Below are 18,323 nucleotides of genomic sequence, written 5' to 3' on the forward strand. Positions count from 1 at the left end.
AAATCCCATGACACAGCTACAGGGCCCGATGAAATTCCATATGAAATCCTCAAAAAACTTCCAGAAGCCTCAATGAAATACCTACTTGAAATTTTCAATATTATATGGTCCAGTGGAAACGTACCCGAGACCTGGAAAGAGGCCACAATAATACCAATCCCCAAATCTGAAAACTCAAACATCCAATCCCAATCAAGTAACGACTCAGATCCATTGAATTTCAGGCCAATAGCTCTAACAAGCTGCATTTGTAAGACCATGGAAAGGATTATAAACAAAAGACTAATCTGGTTCCTGGAAACAGAGAATCTTATTACAGAATTTCAAACAGGATTCAGGAAAAACCGAAGTTCAATAGACCACATAGTCAGACTTGAAACCTTCATCAGAGAAGCCTTTGTAAGGAAAGAACATTTAACAGCAGTGTTTTTTGACATGGAAAAAGCCTACGATACTGTGTGGAAGTACGGTGTTACAAGGGATCTGAAGGCGCTTGGACTAAAAGGCAGAATGCCAATTTTTATTGAAAATTTTTTAAAAAATAGACGGTTCAGAATAAAGGTTGGCACAGCTCTCTCGGACTTGAAAGAACAAGAGAATGGAGTACCTCAAGGGAGTATACTGTCAGTGACCCTGTTCAGTATCCGTAACAACATTGTAAAAAACCTTAACCCTGGGGTAGATTGCTCCCTATATGTGGATGACTTCCTAATATGCTATAGATCTAGATATATATCTATAATAGAAAGGAAGCTTCAATTGTGCTTAAACAAAGTAATGAGATGGACGGAAGAGAATGGATTTAGATTCTCCAAAAGAAAAACGAAATTCATGCATTTCTGCAAACTAAAGAACATGCATAATGATCCTGTCCTAACCATGGAAGGAATGCCCATACCAGTTACTGACCAGTACAAATTCTTAGGGATTTTATTTGACAAAAAGTTAACATTCATCCCACACATAAACTATCTGAAAAAAAAATGTAACAAAGCTGTAAATCTTTTGAGAGTGGTAGCACATACCGATTGGGGTGCAGACAGGGAAACACTCCTTAAACTTTACAGAGCACTAGTCCGCTCAAAGCTAGACTACGGTTGTTTCATATATGGATCAACCCGAACATCATATATAAAAAGCCTAGACCCTATTCACCATACTGGCCTAAGATTGGCCCTAGGAGCATACAGAACTTCCCCCGTGAACAGTCTATACACGGAAGCACACGAACCCCCACTAGATCTAAGGCGAGAAAAGTTAGCCCTTCAATACTTACTGAAACTGAAGTCTTGCCCAAACAACCCTGCATACCAATGTACCTTCTATCCTAAATATGAAGAACTCTTTAACATGAGAAGAAAAACTATCAAAACGTTCGGGCTCCGAATGAAGGAAAGCATTGAAGAATCGAAAATTCCAATCTCCAGCATTCACAACTTCATACTGCCTAAAACACCCCCATGGACCATGAAACAAGTTGAAATAAAACTCAACCTAAACAAAAAGTCCAAATCTACCACAAACCCTATTGAATACCACGACGAACTTCAACATTTAAAATTACAATATTCAGACTACACCTTTATCTACACAGACGGGTCTAAAAGCAACAATCACACTGGATGTGCAGCAACGTACCATAAAACTACAATGAAGAGAAATCTTCAAAATGAAGCATCTATATTCACTGCAGAGACTATAGCTATCGATCTAGCACTCAACATAATTTCAGAGGAAACCACCAAAAACTTCATCATTCTCACAGATTCTCTATCAGTCCTATTATCTATACAAAATCAAAAACAAGAAAATCCACTAACAACAAAATTAATAGAAAAAATCAATATCCTTTCAACTACTAAAAACATTATTTTTGTCTGGATCCCCAGCCATGTGGGGATCAAAGGCAATGACAGGGCAGATACAGCTGCAAAAAGATCTTCTCACCTTCCAACTGACAATTTTAAGATTCCACATACTGATCTTAGACCCCAGATAAAAGCATACATACAGGAAAAATGGCAACTGCGGTGGAGTCAGCAAGAGGGCAACAAATTATACTCAATCAAACCTGAACTTAAGGAACGATGTCCGGACATCAAGAGATCACGCCGAGAAGATGTGATACTGACTCGGCTGCGCATAGGGCACACCAACTTTACTCATTCTTATATACTAAATGGAGAATCGGCGCCAGAGTGCATCCCATGCCAGGAGACACTCACAGTAAAACATATCCTAGTTGGGTGTGATGACCTTGCCCCAACTAGAAAATTATATTATACAGAAAGCAATATGGAAGACCTTTTTGAAAAGGTCAACTCAGCAAATATTCTAGCATACCTAAGGAAAGTAAATTTATATAAGAAAATTTAAGGAAATTTAAAGTCCTCCAAATATACACATCCATGTATAAATACAACATTTAATTTCTTAGTTCAATTTTATAAAAAAAGGGAGGAAAGGCTGAAAAAGTCATTCCCCCCCTCCCAATAAAAAAAGTTAAAAAAAAAAAAAAGGACTCCGGCATTAAATGACCACATAGGTTGATATGCCGTAAAACCAATCAATCAATCAATCAAACTAATCCTTTCAGTTTACATCTTTTAACATATGACTTTGAATCACGTTTCTCTATCTGTTATTTTAAAACCTATTTCGTTTGAGTATTTTAACACTCAACTCCCAAGGCCGCATTCCTGGTTTGAAAATCTATTTTGTTTATCCACTGCATTCTTTTCTTGATTGTTTCTAAGTTAACCTAAATATTTTACTAAACATTCTTTTTTTCAAAACATTCTCTCTGCATACTCTTTTTCTACATAACAGTTAACAAAATAATAATAATGTTCATTATCTAACTTTAAAAATTTTTCATAATAATAGCTGATTTTCTATAAATCGACTATCATCCAGGCAATCCAATGTTGCCCCGGCATAACTTAGATACACACAAACACACACATGCACAAAGTGCCATTTATATATAAGTAGAGATATATAAAGTAAAGATTATGCCGCCTTACTTTTTGTGAGGAATAAAATATTAATCCATATTATGAAAAAAGAATAATTTTTAGTTTTTATTTACTTCGTCAATGTTTTAATATTTAATGCTGATCAATATTTTGTTTTTTTTAGTGATATTTAGAGGAAGGTAGGGGAGTTTTTACTCTAAGAGTTAGAAGTCCTAACACTACCACCCGAATCACAGGGTAATGATAACAGACAATGCACCATTTTGTTGACTATTCTACCTTCTCTTTTTTTGATAAGCGACTGACCTACACCTAAAGAGAGAAAGAAGTAGAACAGAAAAGACATTATGGTCAACATCACCATTTAATACATGTCTCCATGTGTCAATTAGTTAACCTGTCATATTTAGAGACCAGTTCCAGCCTCACTTGGTTCATAGTTATTTGTATTCTGATTTTGTCACAAAATAAATTTAGATAATCAGAATGTTTAATTTTACTTTTTTTCCTCTCTTCTTTCTGGGACATGAGCAACAAAATAGATTGGTTAAATAGTGTGTATGACATCTTTTAAAACATCCCTTTTTATCTCTCTCTCCACATCTCTCCCCTCTTCCTTTTATTGCCTCTCTCTCCTATATCTTGATTCTTCTCTCCATCATTCTCTTTCTGTCATCCTCTTTTGCTCTCTTTCTCTATCCACTCTCTTTTACTTTCTCTGGCAGCTGGAAAAAAATAATTGACAAATTACTACATAATAGCATTAAAAAATAGCTGACTCTTTCCTAATTCCATTTCTATTGACCCTCAAGCCAATAAATATAAGAAAACTGCACTTATATTTTGTCAGTAGCAGATACATTATTAGCAGTGGCGGCTCGTGCCTGGTGCTGTGGAACTGCAGCACCCCCAAGTCATTTCTACTCATTAGTACACGTTAAAAAGAATACGTTTATTTTTTTTTTTTGTATGTGATAATATATCATATTGATTATATATATATATACATATATATATATATATATATATATATATATATATATATATATCCTGAAGCTTAATGTCGATAATTGTCCCCATACTCATATAAGCATAAAAGCAAAACTTTGCTTGGGGCTGCGAAATCCACAGTTACACATTCTTAGAAATTCGCTTGTGCGCATGCCCGATCTAGAACGGTTAATATGAGTCAAATCGGAACTGTATTTTTCGCAGTTCCAAACACGGTGTTTGCGCGTTTTCGCTTATTTTTTCTTTTTTTAAGAAGCTTTGTTTACAAATGTTTTCTTTTTATTATTATTAAAAAGTGTAACGTGTTCTTGTAAATAAAATCTCCAACTTAAAAAAAAAAAAATCCTACACTTTTAAATGCGATTTAAGCAGACAAAAATATATAATATGCCAAACTTTTTTTTTTTAATTAAAAGTGTTCGGGCTTTTAGCCTTGAAGTTACAAATATTATTTTTTTTTTTACCTATATGGCTTATTTTATTTGTATTTTTAAGTAGTTTAAAATTTATTTATTTTGTAGTAGTTTAACTTTACAGAATAAAAAATATTTACATTTTTTTTATAGAAAAGCGAAGAAAAGTTTATTTTTTAAAATACATTTTAGTTAGAAATGTTTTTGCCTTATATATATATATATATATACATACATATATATATACACACACATATACACATTCACACGCATATATATACACACACACACACACATATATATATATACACACACACATATATATACACCCACACACACATATATATACACACATATATATATACACACATATACACACACATATACACACACACACATATATATATATACACATATACACACACACATATATACACACACGATATATATATACACATATATATACACACACATATATATATATATATACATATATATACACACACACATATATATACATACACACACATATGTATACACACACATATATATATATACGCACACATTTTATATATATATATATATATATATATATATATATATATATTTATATATAAGCTTTAGCATTTATTTACATCCCACGAGGACAAAGCAAGAAGTTTTACACTTTGAACAAAGTTTTTTTAATTAAAATGTGCAATAACAAGACGAGTATGTAAAACCGTTTTTATAATAAGCTTATTAAATAGTAAAGTTTGTTTTTATTTTTATATAAAAAGTTGTAAAAAGATTTGTAAATAACATTATGTATCTTTAATTTTTTTTGTTTGCTCATAGTACAAACATGTAAACTTTTTTATTCTATATTTTATTTACAAAGTTTTGTTATAAACACACATTTTAAAATTTTAAATAAAACTGTTATCCAATAAAACCATTTTTAAATGGTAATCTCCTAACATTACCATCGTTTGCAGGCAAAGATTTTGTTTTTATGAAAAAATAAATAATTAAAAAATTGTAAATAAAATGTATTTAAACAATGTTTTTCGTTTGTTTGCCTGCGGTAAAATTTTATTTAATCTGTAAAGTTTAAAAGAAATATATTTGTATATTTTTTTATTACTCTGTAAAGTGTATACAATTTAAAATAGTGTTTTTTGATTAAAATGTTTTTGCGTATTACCCCTTTTTCGACAGCTTATAATGGCAAAGTTAAAAATATTTGTATTAAAAAAAGCAATTTTAATGACAAGCTTATTTTTTATACGCCTATTTTTAATTAACAATAAGCTTTTTATAAATAAAACCGTTGTTAAATAGTAAAACTTTTTTCGTTAATAAAAATCTGTGACCTAAAAGTTATAAAAGTATGATTCAACTCAGTTAGAACTTCCGGTTCAGTTGAATCACAAAAAGAGGATCACATAAACATTGTATTCCTCCGACCCTAATTGATATTCTACTAATAGACTACCTAGTACTTACCTTTCCCAATACAATTGATATAAAAAGAATTTAACAATAGTCTCCTTGCACCCCCAAGAAATAACTTCTGCGACGGTAAATGAACTTCAACAGATTGAGTTTTCACAGCAGTCTCTCCATGATAAAGTTGTAATTAAGAAAAGAAGCCATTCAACGCCTGATATTCAAATATCTCAGCCAGGCATTAGCAACAACAAAGTGTATATTCGTAGCTTTAATGGTACCAACGGAAAAGTTAGCTTTGCGGCTGTGAACTAAAAAAGGCATTGTTCTGCTTTCCTTGTTTGTTGTTAGGGGGTGATGTAACATGGACAAAAGATAGTTTCAGAACTATTAGCAAAATGAAAGATAGAACTGAAAAGCATGAGAAGCACGTTGACAATGTAGTTTCCCTATCAATTTTGGGGACCATAAATATTAAAGCAAAACTTAGTGAGGCCTGCAGACTTTCAATCAATCATCATAACATGAATGTTAAGAAGAACCGTGAAATTTTATCTAGAATAATAGATTGTATTTTCTTTTGTGGGAACTTTGAAACTCCCTCACGAGGACATGATGAAAAAGATGATTCAGTAAATCCAAGTGTATTTAGAGGATTTTTAAATTTTGCATCTTAATTAGATCCAGATTTAAAGAATCACTTAGAAACCAGTAATGTCTTCAAAGGTGTTTCCAAGACTATTCAGAATGACATACTTGACTGTCTTTTACAAATATACCATAATGAAATAAGGGCAGAAATTAGCAAAGCTTCCTTTGTAGCTGTCATGGCTGATGAAATAACAGATGTGTCTGAACATACACAAATGATCATTGTTTTACGGTACGTCTTGGATGAAAAAATACTTGAACGCATTTAGGGATTCTTTATTTCAGAAAACCAAACTGCTGATAGGATATCAAAATGTATTCTACAACAATTAGATATAATCCTTCAAGGGAATCGCCAAAAACTGATAGCTCAGACATTTGATGATGCAAATGTCATGAAAGGCAAAAAAGCTGATGTTCAGGCGAAAATAAAAGCAGTTTATAGTAATGCACATTTCACTCACTGTTATGCGCATCAACTTAATTTAATAATGAGGAATGCAGCAAGCATTACACGAAATGCTAGAATATTTATCTCTAACATTTTGGATATTCCGACTTTCTTTTCTAGATCACCACAGCGTCTGTCCATTTTTCAAGAAGCATCTGGATGTAAGCATTCTACGTGTATCCGCCACAAGGTGGAACTTTAACATACATAAATAGAGTTCATGAAAATGTTCAAGCATAAAAAAACTGTCACTGAAATTCAGTCAACATCATATGTAGATGAGACCGTTGCAGAAGCGACAGGAATTCTGAAATATTTGAACGATGAAAATTTCATATTTTGGTTTGAGCTATTTCATAAAATTATGTCTCATGTTGAAATTATTTCTCGGGAAATTAGCATATATAAAGTCAATGAATACATAACAAATTTCAAAACTGCTATTTTAGAGATAAGAAACACCAAATACTGTGAAAATTCTTCACAAACACTCAAGGGCGAAGCTAAAGAACTGTATGACTATATATCTGTTGATATAATGGACAGATATTCTTCAACTAAACATTTAATACTTGCTAAATTGTTTAACAAGATAAGCTTTGCTAGTTTTAAGAAAAAGAAACTACCTACAGAAGAGATATCCTTGACAACTGAAGCATATTCCATGATTGACAAAGAAAAGTTTTAAACTGAGCTAGAAATATTTTATAGTAGGTCAGATATCCATGAGTATTGCAAAGTAATTGATCTCCTGAAATTTATTTTGGAAAACAATTTAAACGATGTTCTTAGTGAAATCACAAAACCCATAAAAATTATCTTGACAATTCCCATGACTACATAAGAGATAGAACGTTGTTTTTCAACTCTGAAAAGAATAAAAACTTTTCTAAGGAACATCATGGGTTGCGAAAGACTAAATGAACTTGCAGTGCTTTCAATTGATAAAAAAGTTCTTCAGCAGTCATTCAGAAGTTAAGGAGAAAATTATCAATCTTTTCTCACAAATTAAAACAAGAAGAATGGAGTTTACTTTCAAATGAATGTAATAAGTAAAATATTTACATCTATTTAGGATTCCTTTAAGTTATTGTATTTTTATACGTGTGCATACGTATAAATTATGTATAATTTTATGTTTGTTTTATTTTTACACAATATTAAAAAAATAGGTGTTTTCTTTATAACAGCACCCCCACTAATCTTAGGCACGAGCCGCCACTGATTATTAGATTGACTATAGTATAGCTGGAGAAAGTCAATAAAAATCCAATGGTAGATATGCTGTTACAATGAATATAGTATTATCGGAAAAAGTTTCCTATGCGATAAAGTTCCAGTGGCAAACATGTTTTCATCACAAAGAATATTTACCCTCTTTATTTCTTTTATTCTTTTATGTCCTTTTCTCCTTCTTGAAACCTTTTCCCCACAGAAGAGCCGTTACAAATCTATCATTATTTTTATGGCAAGTCCTCAGCTGAGCTTCAATCTATGCCGGCCCATGCAAAACATTCACAAAAAAAAAACACTCATCTTTTTACAACCACTGTCAACAATTCTTAAAAAATGCCTAAAACTGAATGCAAATCCCATAAACAAAGTTTCTTTCCTTGAACTGCCTGCCCATAGAACTATGTCATGGAGCTGCTTTCTAGCTGACTACAACACAGTCATCTTCAAGTCTAATGTAAACAAGTTCTTGTTGAATCGTTGTTTTAAATAATCAAATTCTACAGAATTTTCACCACTACTGATCATTAATGTGTTATCTCACTGACCACCTTAGACTTATTAACCCTTATCCCTGAGTGGCCCTCAGGCCTTGATAAGAAGGGACTCCCATGTATATATAAAAAAAATTGTCAGCTTAACCACTTACTTAACTTCTAGTGGAAAATTCTGTTTTGAACGCTTCCATGACTAAATATTGCAACACTTGTTTCATTTTGTTAGATTTGTCGGTTGTCAGTTATACGAAGGTGAGATTTGAGTTTGAACTCAAGCAGCACTATGAAATGCAGTTATCTAAATATTAAACTGTACAACCTGTAGTACTGAGTATATATGGACAATGATACTCATCATGCAGATTATAGTTGTCACAATCAAACAAATCAGTGCAGACCCCAATAGAATTCAATAAAAATGGTGTTTTATGGTACAAGACTAGCTCTATTTAATTGATGTGCTATTGTGTCCTTGGGTATCTCTGTAGTGTATTTAGACATTTATAGAAGGTAACACTTTAGAAGTGTTTTTATATTTAGAAAGACAGACATAGAGGAGTTCAGCATTCACTTGCATGTGACATGACATTGCGAACATCACTGTTGTAAACTCAACCCTAAGTAACAAGTAAGCGTGAATGACAAAATGGAAAGACACTAACAAAATCCGTACATAATAATTCAGATGATAACAAAATAAGATTACAATTTCCCAATTTCTGATCATCTGAATACAGTGCAGAACTTGCTGCTAATTGGACAAACAATATCAACATACCTTCAACTGAGATAGCTTTCAATAAAGATTAATGTTTTGCACAATACTGTGAATTTTATTAATGATTCCATGGGTAGCATGCCACCTTGTATGTACATTCTTATTAATCAGCAACAATAATCATTCAACATTTTTCATTTCGACTTATGATTTTCAAAATCAAATTTTCTTCTGCTTTTCTTTTCAGTTCATTGCTGTTTTTGATAATTTTTATAACTTTAAATTAAAGGAACAATTATTCAAATTTATAAGATACTCATAGGTTGGTCATTTTGATTATGGTCCCTTGCTTCTCTAAGGGTTGTGTAGATTGAGCAACAGGCAAACTCAACCACTCACCTTTTAGATGTCACATAAGCCACCCTATATAAATTAAAATGCTTATGGCTTTTGTCTCTTTTGCCTTTTTTAATACAATTCATTGTTGATCTGTAGAGGATCCATTGTGTGACGATGAGTTACCGATTATCAGAAGCTGCCGATTATAAGCTGCATGTTCAATTACTAGAAGGTTGAATGTTGTTGTTTGTAATTCATACAGCACAATAAAAACAATCAACAATAAAGCATGTGTTACGAGTACATTTAAATAAACAGTTAAATGAAGCATGCTAAAGCAGGATTACACATTTACATATGTACAAGGAATATTTATTCATATGGAAAGTTTATGAACAATACAGAGTGTTTGTGCAGATGTAACTAGCATGCATGTAGAAAAGTGTTCGTTGCACGTATTGTTCATGGAGTATGCGTGTGTGTGAGTGTATACAAGAGTTCCTTATGTATGTGAGAGTTTGTTAAGGTATACGCGAGTACTCATTCCTACCTTGGAAAAGTTGAATGCATTTGCCCAGGCATGTGGAAAAAGGACATGCATTCACATGTATGGTTCAGATGAAAAGAGAAAGAGATATAAAGTGTAACAGGAAGTATGGTTCAGATGAAAAGAGAGATAGAGAGTGTAACAGGAAGTAGACAATGCCACTTGTCAGGTGTAACAAGGATCGTGACAAGGCAGGTAACAAGTGCATTACCGAAGGTGTGTGTGTGTGTATGTGTGTGCTTGTGTATGATTTGAGTAAACGCATATTAAATCAAAAGGCATGTGCTCATATTACTCCTACACGAGTTAGCCGGAGGCTAAGGAGTAAAAAGGTGACAGCAGGAAAAATATCACAAAGAAAGTTCAAAGCTTGTATAACTGTGGAACGGTCATAGGACAATGTTGTGAATTTTGAGTGCGAGAGGTTGTGGTCTTGTGCGCAAGTATCAGCACAGTGGGATGAGTTTGATCAAAGATTTTGATGAACAGCAAATATGACTTCTAGCATTGGATAAGTTTAATGGTGGGATTTACCATTTTGTAGGAGATCCATTTTGTGGCGGTGAGTTACCAGTTATCAAAAGGCTGCCGATTATAAGCTGCGTGTTCAATTACTAGACGATTGAAAGTCATCGTTTGTAATTCATACAGCACAATAAAAACAATCAACAATAAAGCATGTGTTACGAGTACATTTAAGTAAACAGTTAAATGAAGCATGCTAAAGCAAGATTACACATTTACATCTGTACAAGGAATATTTATTCATATGGAAAGTTTATGAACAATACAGAGTGTTTGTGCAGATGTAACTAGCATGCATGTAGAAAAGTGTTCGTTGCACATATTTTTCATTGTGTGTGAGTGTATATGAGAGTTCCTTATGTATGTGAGAGTTTTTTCTTTTTTTTTTTTTTACATGGATGTCACCACTTATCAAGGCCCAGAGGCCACTCAAGGATAAGGGTTAATAGGTATACATTAGTCATTGTGATTTTAGCATAGTAAACAGTGGGAATTTTGTAACTTGGATTACTTAGGGGGACGATTCAATTAGAACTTGTTCACATTGGACTTTTTCTTTTTTTTTTTTTTTTTTTTTTTTCATAGGCATAAACACATTATCAAGGCCAAGAGGCCACTCAAGGATAAGGGTTAAAGAGTGTACAGTAGAAACTGGACAATATAATAATCATTAGTAATGAAAATTTGTTAAATTTGATAACTTATATGGAACGGCTCATCAAGAACTTATTTACGTTAGACTTGAGTTTGTTAAGCTATGCACGAGTATTCATTCCTACCTTGGAAAAATAGAACACGTTTGTCAAAGTGCATGGAAAAAGGACATGTGTTCACATGTACAGTTCGAATGAAAAGAGAGAGAGAGATAGAGAGTGTAACTGGAAATAAACAATGCCACCTGTCGGCTGTAACAGGGATTACGACAAAGGCAGGTCACTGGTGCGTTACCAAATGTGTGTGCATGTGTATGATTTGAGTAAATGCATATTTAATCAAAAGGTATGTGCGCATAGATTGCACTACGATTCAAACTGCAGACAATTTTCTACAGCAAAACCTTTTCCAGCAACTGCAAGAGACTGGAAGCATCTGCACCTTTTTTCACATAAGTTTTTTAGATGCACATTCACAAACCCTCATTCTATATATATATATATATATATATATATATATATATATATATATATATATATATATATATACTTATATATAAAGTTATATTATTTGTATGTATAGGAGTCACTCCTAAACTATGTCATTATAAAGCATAAGGGGACCAAATGTAAGCTACATTTACTTTAATTTAGTTTCATGCAAAGACCCTTCATTTTCAAATGAAAATTTGGATGCGTCTGATTTTCGTGAAATGTTAAAGATAAGTATTAGACATCAATTAATAAATATTCCCCAAGTTAAAGTTCCTTTAGAGTATTTTAAAGGGTATAAAACTCTTCGAAATAATGTAGTGTATTTTAACCAAAAGTATAAAGATTCTAGACATAAAGTTAATATTGATTTTAGCGTTTGTAAGAAGGCATAAAAGTGGTGCAAAATTGTTCCATTCATGGACTAAATGTTACCTATCTTAGGATAAGTTCTCTATATTTACTTTTTACTGTTTTCATATTATTCTTTCTTACTTGTAAAATTGTTCAATTAAAAGTTGTTTTATTTCTTTGAAAATTGTTGTTCTATTTCATCTTTCAGAGTTTTTTTTTTTCTTTGAGTACAATTCCTATTTTTTCTTGTGTAAAAAATTAAACTTTCTTTCAGGATAAAATAACATATAATTGCATTAAAAAAAATGTTCACCAATTATTTTATACAACATTTTTCAGGAGGCAAGTTTTAATAAAGAGATGCAAAGTAGTCTTTCTGGTAAGTTTTAAAAAATTGTTTTCGATTTTTTTTTTCTTTTTTGCATCAAAACCAAAACTCTCCTAACAAAAATAATTTATAACCAATGATTTGATTTATTTGAGAAGGTTATTTTGATAAAGGTTTTTATCAATTTGAAGCTACAACAACTGAATCTATACAAAATGGAAAAGCATGAAATGATAATTTTGATTTTATCAAATACAATTAGATGATAACCAGTTTGTGTGCAATAAATGTAAGACAATGAAGATGGATTAAAGTACTATTTTTTTTTTTACTTTACTGAGACACATTGCTACTGAAACATATCGTGAATTAGGAACCATACCTAAGTGGTATGAAATGAGCAAGATGTCTGTTCACATTTCAAGGAAAGAATTTCAAAAGCTAGCAGTTCAAGGAGAGAAGTATCCGGTATCTAGGGATGTCCAAAGTGAAGGGGCGTGATTTTGCTGATTTTGTCAAGTTTGCCGGAGGTATTTACAGGCATACTAATGCCGCAAATGCATTGAGACACATTCCATTGAAGTACTTGTAAAACAAGGGATGCAATATTATGGTGATGGGACAGGAGTTGGAGCTTGAAGATCCTTATTTGAATGGCAAAGCTATTGAGGTTGTCTAAAAGTTTAGTTACCTTGGCGATACCATTGAAGGATAGGGAAGACCTTGTACAAGACTGATTGCAAGAGTTGGGATTGGATAAAAGAAGTCCAGAGAACTTTGGCCATTACTAACTTGCAGTGTTACTACTGTCAACTGAGAGAAAACTCTACCAGGCATGTGTATACTGTGTGATGAAATATATGGAAGTGAAATCTGACCAGTGAGAGCTGAGCACATATAACATCATAATGATACATTTGATGTGAATTTTAAATACAGTTTTAGATTTGATGACCTTGAAGGAAGATTAAATCTGAACAGTGTGCAAAATAAGAGGCATAGATATCCTCCAATTAAATCAGTTTTAAGTTAGACCATGCCAATATTGGAACAAGTTTGAAGATTGGTCAAGAAAATATGGACGTTAGGTTGTGCACAAACAAACTTGACTGAAAACATAATTTCAACCTTGGCAATTCATTACAAACCTCAGACATGTTGAGTTTCATCTATTTTTAGATTAGTAAAAGTGTTTAGTTTTTATTCATTTTACATTCATAAAATGTCTCCGTTCAGCCTCAAAAGACAATGGATACCCCCTGTAAGGGAAGTTGTGTGTGTAATTGTGAGGCAAGGGTTGCACAATTTCCCAACCACACCTCTCCTGAACTGTCACTGCTGAAGTTCATTGGTAAGGAGGAGTCCAGGACGACTGGAAACAATGCCAAGATAAGCAGAGAGCACATACAGAACCTGGAATTCCCAAATGGTCACCATTTTAGTACCAATTAGGCTCAACGTTGCTTAATTTTGGTGATCTAATGGGAACCAGGGTATCAACATGATTATACTATATATATTTATATATATAGTGATGATGAAATGTCTAATTTAGTGAATTTTAGGGTCAGTGACTCCAAAAAGTACAGTTTTTATAAAAAAATTTAATTTTAAACAGCTGAATTGGTAATTTGAATGCTAAAAACAAAAGCTGTAAACAAACATGCAAGTTAAAAATAGAAATGTTTTTGTTTTTTAGGTTTTTTATTTAGTTTTTGTGATCAATGTCAGTGGTGGAATTTACTGGCCATCTATATAATACATTAAGGTATTTCATGTCTGTACGTACGTTATCACCTATCACATGTTTAAAAATAAATGTGGTTAGTGATTAATCTAATTTTTTGTATTTGAATTTTACAATATCATCTTTTATTGTTACTGGATTTTATTTTTCAGTTCTACTTCATAAACCCATCAGTCAACTACAATTTAATACAGCATCCATTCAGGTATAGTTGTTTTTTTTTAAATATTTTTTAGTTAAAAATTTCTTTTGAATAATTTTCTTAATAATTGTTATAAGTAAATGATTTTATTGAAAGACTAACTGGTCATAAAATATGCTTAAATATATTTTAATTCATACTCTATTGAATATTATATTGTATCTAATATATAATACTGATTTCAAAAGTAAAAAAAACAAAACAAATAACTTGGGTGCCATCAGCTAGAATCGAAACCAAAACATTCAGTACTCCTGTCACATTCTCTATCATTTGAGATAATCTAACAGACAGATAAGAAAGTTTTAAAATTAAACCACTTTTAACTAGGATTAGTTTTACACATCCGCAAACAAATACAAATATGTCGGCAAGTTGAAATTAACATTCGTATGCATTATTCATTCATTCAAATATTTTACTTGTTATAAACCATCCTTGGTGTACGATTACTATTTTCTGTTAATTTCAGTGTTATTTGACCAGTAGTTTAAGAGTTTATTGGTTTAATATTTACACAAAGACAGACACACATACATCTACTGTTTTATTGATATAGATTTATAAGTATTTTTGAAACTACATTGACTGGGGCAATTTGATTATTTTTTAGCTTTGTATTACAATCTAAACAAGAGAAATGAAATTTATTGCCATATTTCTTTAATAATAAAAACTTTGCATCCAAATTATTATCTGCTTTTAGTTATAACAGAAGTAAACGTGAACAAGGAAGCTTCTAAACTTTAACCTTGATTGATCATGAGTTGAAATAAAATTACAAGGGAAGCAACTCTATTAGCATAAATTATTTTATAATTGAAGGGAAAGAATTCAAGATTGTTCTCAATTTAAAAAAAACGTTTTCTTTTGCTTTTTTTTTTTTAATAAAATGTCAAATGTCTAGCAATTAGAGATACATGATAATAGAAAAAAGGATGAGAGAAAGATAAACGTAATGTTTTAACAGTAAATGTAATATAGTTGTAATTTTATAGTTTTAATTTTCTAGTAACGAGTTGATTTTAATTCATTCGTATTGAGCACACATCCTCTTATAATCAAAGGGGCTACGTGGGGTGGGTTAATCTTTGTAATACTGTTACTCTTTGCTTCCTCATAAGACCAAAGTTATGTATGAGGTCGTTTGCATGTGGCTAATTGCTAAAAAGGGGCACTCAAGAATAAGATAAAAGTAAAAAAAATGTTTCAGTCAAAAAGGAATTCTACTCAACGACACAACAGATATTACACCATGAAAATAGATTCATCTCTTGTTTTTGTATCGCTGTTATATAATGTTTCATCATGTTCAGTTTAACATCTATTTTACATGCTGGCATGTGTTAAACAGCTTTTAGAAATTGACTTCTAAACTTGAGTATCTCTAGCCATTTATTTATCTCTTGTGCTCTCAAATCCATCCTTATCATTTCCTCTCATATTTTTCTTGGTCTTCCCTGAACAACTGGCTGTACTACCTCAATTGCTCTAAATCTAATAACCAAAAAACTCTCATCCATTCTTTCAATGTGGCTGTACCATAATGTCTTTAAAACTCCTATTACACACCCATTATGTCATTCCCATATCATTTCTCTCCATGCAACGCATGTCCTCAGCCCTCACTCACTAGGTTTCACTTTCATGCATCATTATACTGCATGCACATGCCCAATAGACTCTTTTCTTGATCGATAATAGTAAAGTTTTGCTGGTTAGTTATGACAGGCCTTTCTTGAACTTACACAATCCATTCCTAACTCTTGTACTCAAACTAGTACCTGCTCCACCATGTTTTCTAATGCTATCACCAAGGTAACAAAACTTCTGAATAACCTCAGTAGCATTCACCATCCAAAAAGAATTAATATTTTTCATTATATTTTTATATTTTAGGAAATTTTGCATTATACTCCTAAAAATCATCCTGATTATACGATGATTGAAAGTACTTGGCGAATTACTCAACACAATTTGACAGCCATCACAAATAAAAGTGATGAAGATAAGGTGAGTATAAAGGTCAAATGAATTATACGGAGGGATGTCCTTTGATCCAAAACCGTTTCAAGTATTGAATTAATTTGTTTGTGTGTAATGCTATTTGGCACAATGCAGATTTTAAACATGGATTGTCTGCGGATGGATTTCATGTAAAGATGCAAATAACAAAGGATCATTTTTGAAAGAAATAAACAAATCAAAAACGTTCCTTGTCCATGATATCTGAATGATGTGATGATATTTGTCAGTTGTAAGGCACAAATATTAAGAATGAATTAAACAAAAACTTTTCTGTATAGATCAACAAATAATATTTATTATATATTTAAAACTAAAAAAGAATTATTTTATGATTAGGATATAATTAGTTATAAATTGTCGTGCAATATGTTTAATCACAAATATCGGCTGGCTGGAATGCAAGTGACATAACTCTTGTTTTCCAAAATGTACACTATCTCAAAGGAGATAACAAAAAGCAAACAGTGACTTCCTTTTTAAATATAAAATGTTTCATTATTATTTTTAGGTGGTATGTAATCACCTGGCAACCTCAGTTGGCCAAAAAGAATGGTATCACCTGAGAAACTGTTATCATAAATTGTTTCGCAGCCATTTACCTCGTAGCTAACATTGGATGACATAAACCAAAGATTATCTTTCTAAAATAAGGTACTTATAGGAGGAACCACGTGACGGTTATCAAAATCTATAAATGAAAACGATACTATGGAACAAATTCAATTAAAAATTCATACACCCAGATACTCAATGGTTCATTAAGATGGTTTAACAATTGAAAAAGTTATTAAACACTAAGTTAACTTTTGTTTTATTCCAACTGCTGTCTACATTTTCCAGTTGTCTGAAAAGATAAGATATAAAGAGTTCCTATTTACTTGTCTTCCCACAAGGACAGTGTTAGACTTAAGGTCAATGTTTAATGTGGAGTGGGTGTCCAGCTTCCTAAAAAAAAAAGGAGCACTTTTGCTTGGAACAAAAATAAAAATTGCCTCAATCTGGAGTTATGTCCCTTTGTTTTTAAGATCCATTTTTATTTTTATCTTTATTTTTTATAGACATCGCTTGATGTAAGGAGCTAATTATAATTAGAACAAGTTAGATGAAGGTAGAAGACAAACCAAGTCTGAAAAAAAAAACCACCATTAGTATTCAAACTTCTTGACTCTAAACAGACTAGCCCAAAAGTAAACACTTCAAGAGTCCAATAGAAAAGGAAGGGTTTACAAGGTTAGCTATGAAAATAATTCTGACTCTGTCAATATATTTTCTGGAAGGGATTAAATCAAATTACATTTTATTCTTCTTAACAACATACTGCAATGATCCACCACTCACTTACCAAAATCAAATATTGATTTTGTAGGAAGAAAACTATCAGTGACAAAAATCAAGAAAGAGGCTGACTTTACTTTTTATATTGTAGATTTGTTGAGTGTTGAAACATTTTGTTAATGTGATCATCATTGTACAAAAGAATTACTTTTAAAAGATTTTTGTGCGTTTTGCTCTAAAGAATTTCAAATCAGTATATCTTTTAAAGAACTGTTTTTGTTTGTTTTTCTCTCTTTTTGTATAGGTTGAAAATGAACACTATTTACTAAAATCAGATTATTTAGTAGAATTGGTTGGCAACATGAGAAAACTACGCTGTTTTTTCCTCTTCAATCATGTTTTAGTATGCACAAAGGAGAAATTTTGGTAAGATCATCTTTCTAGTCTCGC

At 31.8% G+C, this 18,323-nt stretch overlaps 1 protein-coding gene across 3 annotated transcripts in view; it reads left to right on the forward strand.

Annotated features, from left to right (window-relative positions):
- The window catches only part of LOC145255747 (uncharacterized), a 212,731-nt gene that overhangs the window by 128,215 nt on the left and 66,193 nt on the right, over positions 1-18,323 (forward strand). For all 3 annotated transcript variants that reach the window (XM_080114390.1, XM_080114392.1, XM_080114391.1), the window contains exons 7-10: positions 12,633-12,672; positions 14,521-14,573; positions 16,470-16,583; positions 18,178-18,299. In XM_080114390.1, the coding sequence (XP_079970516.1) occupies positions 12,633-12,672; positions 14,521-14,573; positions 16,470-16,583; positions 18,178-18,299 (329 nt within the window). The remainder of the gene's footprint in view (positions 1-12,632; positions 12,673-14,520; positions 14,574-16,469; positions 16,584-18,177; positions 18,300-18,323) is intronic.

This window comes from Euprymna scolopes, chromosome 31 (genome assembly GCF_053919585.1).
Source record: "Euprymna scolopes isolate OS-2025 chromosome 31, ASM5391958v1, whole genome shotgun sequence".
NCBI classification, from domain to species: Eukaryota; Metazoa; Mollusca; class Cephalopoda; order Sepiida; family Sepiolidae; genus Euprymna; species Euprymna scolopes.